At 43.2% G+C, this 4,539-nt stretch overlaps 1 protein-coding gene across 1 annotated transcript; it reads left to right on the top strand.

The window, feature by feature from the left end:
* The first annotated feature begins 254 nt into the window (after positions 1-254).
* On the top strand, positions 255-2,276 carry cytl1 (cytokine like 1). The gene is given in 5 exon segments (XM_069922846.1): positions 255-347; positions 349-399; positions 477-500; positions 1,269-1,436; positions 2,193-2,276. Coding segments are annotated over 5 exon segments (420 nt in total).
* The last annotated feature ends 2,263 nt before the right edge of the window (positions 2,277-4,539 follow it).

Here is a 4,539-nt window from a genome sequence, read left to right as displayed (position 1 = left end):
GTTTCTGTTCATTATAGACGGGTCTGAACGTGATCAACAGAAGGTTCTGTGTGGTGGTTTTGATCGGAATGCAAGAAACATGTTCCGAAATGAGAGTCTGGTTCATATTTGGGCTCCTTCTGGTGGAAGGACGCCAGGAATGGTCCTTGCCGAATCCAAGGGTTCATGCGCAAGATTAATAAATAGGACACACTTCAAGATCAGGGGGCTTCGCTTGCAAAGTTACAGTCGGCTGTATATTGTGACCGGTTATAATGGATCCGCTCAGAAAACTTATTCTCTTGTCCATGCTCTTGATAATTGCTGATTCTGCTCTGCCGACGTGTTATTCGGCGGTTTTGAAATTAGGCAAAAGGAATCACGGTGTCAATGGAAAGATTAGAGAAGTTTCCCGTCACAGTAAATTAGAACGGCAATTTAGCGACTTGATTACGTGTTGTACGTGGACTAGTGATGTCAATATGTTTCTTCCACAGAGACGATGTGTTGCTCACTTGCCTATGGAAAAACAACCAACTGAAAATCTTCACAAAGATAAGCGTATATAGAGCCGTTGTCATACCCACACTCCTGTTCGGCTCCGAATCATGGGTCCTCTACCGGCATCACCTACGGCTCCTAGAACGCTTCCACCAGTGTTGTCTCCACTCCATCCTCAACATTCATTGGAGCGACTTCATCCCTAACATCGAAGTACTCGAGATGGCAGAGGCCAACAGCATCGAGTCCACGCTGCTGAAGATCCAGCTGCGTTGGGTGGGTCACATCTCCAGAATGGAGGACCATCACCTTCCCAAGATCGTGTTATATGGCGAGCTCTCCACTGGCCACCGTGACAGAGGTGCACCAAAGAAGAGGTACAAGGACTGCCTAAAGAAATCTCTTGATGCCTGCCACATTGACCACCGCCAGTGGGCTGATATCGCCTCAAACCGTGCATCTTGGCGCCTCACAGTTCGGCGGGCAGCAACCTCCTTTGAAGAAGACCACAGAGCCCACCTCACTGACAAAAGACAAAGGAGGAAAACCCAACACCCAACCCTAACCAACCAATTTTCTCTTGCAACCGCGTGTGCCTGTCTTGCATCGGACTTGTCAGCCACAAACGAGCCTGCAGCTGACGTGGACATTTACCCCCTTTATAAATCTTCGTTCGTGAAGCCAAGCCAAAGAAGAAGAAGACATTAATGTGCACATAAGTACTTTGGTCTTGAGATCAGCTGCACTTGGCTCCGTTCTGTCAGCGAGCCTTGGAATAATAGACTAACGACACATTTTTCGCGTTGCAGAAAGCTTGCGTGTTGGTCAAACTTCGCGACCATGTCTATGCTTTGGAAAACCTCATCACTCCGAAATGCAAGGAGTTGAAACGAATCGCTTTCCTGAAATTGCGCATGGAGCGCTTGTATCATCTGATCAGCCGACTCTGCCGCCGGGTAACGTATCACATCTGCTTCATATCGTCTCGCTTTCAGTTCCCCTTCCCAGGCGAGAGCTCGAGGTGGATGGGTTTTTCTTCCATGCTCTTTATTCACAACAAATCCTCATTTTCAAAACAATGACTATTATTCCAGCGCCTCATCAGTCATCCTCATTTGTAGATAGTTCTGAGCGTGGTCATCTCAATATTATAATGCAACACTTCATACGCTTTCCTGATTTTCTAGTTTGGTAAGGTTCGACCGACCCAGCACATTGTATTTTAATGAAAAGAAAATCACTGCACGGCAGAAAATGATTCTGGCCATTTAAAGCCCCACACCACCCCCCAAATTATGGTGGGAAGAAACTGGAGCCACTGGGAGAACGTGCAAACTCCTTCCAGACAGCCTCCAGCCCGAGCGATTGTCGCAGGGTTGGCTTACCACGACGCTAACCCAATTGGACGAAGTGAGGGGAGGAAAGTTTGAAGGAGTCGTCAGGGCAAGTTTTTAAAAAATCTTATACAGGGAGGAGCGGGAGCTTGGAATGCATTGGGCAGGTGTGGTGGTGAAGGCTGGTACAATAGGGACTTTTAAAAGACTTAGCTAGGCAGGTGGATGCAAGAAAAATAGAGGGTTGTGCGTGTAAGGTAGTTTGTTGAGTAGGTTTCATATCAGTTGCAGAACATCGTGGGCCAAAGGGCCTCAACCATGCTGTTATGTTCTATGTGTAGAATGTTGTGCCAATAACTACACTCGTTATTTTTACAGGACCTTGTGTTTTTTATTGATGATTGTCCGGCCCTAGAATATCCTCCACCTCCACCCACAGAACCTCCGGACAGCTTGAAGTGAAATTTTCTGCTTTAACAACTGAGGTTTCCCTTGTTCTGCATTGATACAACCTACCAATTAAAAAAATTAGTTGTTTTAATAGAGGATGTTTGTTTTTATACAAGGTGGTGAAAACATGGATTATTCAATGAACTAATTAGTTTGTGACCTTCATCATGAGGGGAGAGGTGTGTTGTGGCAGTGTACTAAAACTGTTTTGATTAGTGCTAGAATATTCAAAAGTCAGAAAAATAAATGACATGTTTCTATATACAGTGCATTCCTGTCTTGTCAATTGTGTGATTGTTGGAACTGCTGTCCCTGCACAGGAGGTTGTAAAAACCCTTGGTGCTGATGATTGCGCCTATTAAATCAAGTTCACCCCACTACAGTTTGTACATAGCCGAATACAAACGATTTTCTTTTCAACTAGAAATCCAATCATCTTATTAAAATAATTGATAAATCTTCTCTCACCAGTATTTCATGCTGTACAATCACCTCAGTCCCAGCACATCACTGTAGGAGTACCTCAGAAAAGTGTCCGAGGCCCAATCATCTTCAGCTGTGTCATCAATATTTCCATGCGAAGTTCAGAAGTGGGAATGTTCTTTGATGATTTCGAAGTGTTCAAGCCCTCGAGCAATTCTTCAGCAAATTAACCAGTTTACATTAGACTTAGATATGTGACAAGATCTGTGTCAAAAAAAACCTACTTATTATTGTTGACATTCAATGCCATTGCTATTTCCTAATACTTACAGTCAATAACCTGGGGTTCGTCATTGACCAAATGAACCACCCAAATACATGCTATGGCTGCAAAAGCAGATCAAAGGCTGGTATTCTGCAATGTTATTCATCTTCTAACAGCTCAAAGACTTACTACGGTCTACAAGGTACAAGTTAAGAACAGGACTTGAAATATTTTCCACTGGCTTGAAAGATTGCAGCTTCAACAAGCTCAACACTTTCAGGATAAAGAACCTCACTTCTCAGTTATCCAATAGATCACCCACAATGTTAATTCCTTACAAAATTTACAGACATGCCCCACATTTAATACATTTACAAAGTACAGTACAATTACCCTGGCTACCTCAACAGCACTCCCAAAGGTTAAGGACAGCCGATACATTGGATCACATTCTTCAGACTCCCCAGAATGTCAGACACCAATCTGACTTTAAAATATATCATCAATCCTTCATCGTCACTGGCCCTAAACCCTGGAGCTCCCTAGTCAATGGCATTAATGAAGTACCTTCACCAGAAGGATTAAACTCTGAGAAGGTGTTTAACCACCAACCTCTTAGGACTGAACAATATATCTGCTTTCAACAACAATGATCACGTCCCAAAAAAAAATAAACAAACATCTGATTTCTTTTACAATTCTGAATTAGTTGATGAAAACAACCAACCACCTGAAACATTACATTTTTAAATTTAAATATAGACAAACAGCACGGTAACAGGGCCTTTTGTCTCATGACCCCGTGCCGCCCAATTACACCCAAATGACCAACAATCCCTGGTATGCTTTGAAGGGTGGGAGGAAACTAGAGCATCCAGAGGAGATCATGCAGGCTCAAGGAGAACATACAGATTTCTTACAGACAGTGCTGGATTGGAACCCTGGTTGCAAGTGCTGTAATGTAACTGTTTTGCTAACTGCTACGTTAACCGTGCCACCTCTTTTTTCTGTTAACTGCTTCTCTTTCCGCAGAATACAGTTTCTTCCTGTATTTTACATAGAACAAATGACACTAAACAGGTCAGCTCAGGGACAAGCCCTGAGGCCCACAATATCTGTGCTGCCCATGTTGCCAAATCAAACTGATCCCATCTGATTCCAAATGGTCTCTGCCTTTCATATGCCTTTTGAATGCCTCTTAAACTTTGTTTCCACCTTCCTCCTGGCAACATATTCCATACATTCCCAACAATCTGTGCAAAAATCGATCTTACAAATCTCATTAAAACATTCTCCCTCTCATTTTCATACTATGCCCTTCCCTCTCATTTTCATACTATGCCCTTCAGTATATAGAACATGGAACAGTACAGCACAGGGACAGGCTCTTATACCCACATTTGCTGTGGCAAACATAATATCCTAATTAAACTAAAATGTTGCTGCTTGAACATATCCCTCTATTCCTTGCATATTTATGTTTCTGTCAACAGGATTCTACCATATCAGCATCCACCACTGCCCCTGGCAGCCTGTTCCAGGTATCTACCATTTCTTTCTTCTGGCAGTCTGTGAGATTAATGAACA

Source organism: Narcine bancroftii, chromosome 3 (genome assembly GCF_036971445.1).
Source record: "Narcine bancroftii isolate sNarBan1 chromosome 3, sNarBan1.hap1, whole genome shotgun sequence".
Taxonomy (NCBI): Eukaryota; Metazoa; Chordata; class Chondrichthyes; order Torpediniformes; family Narcinidae; genus Narcine; species Narcine bancroftii.
This window is presented reverse-complemented; position numbering and strand designations above follow the sequence as displayed.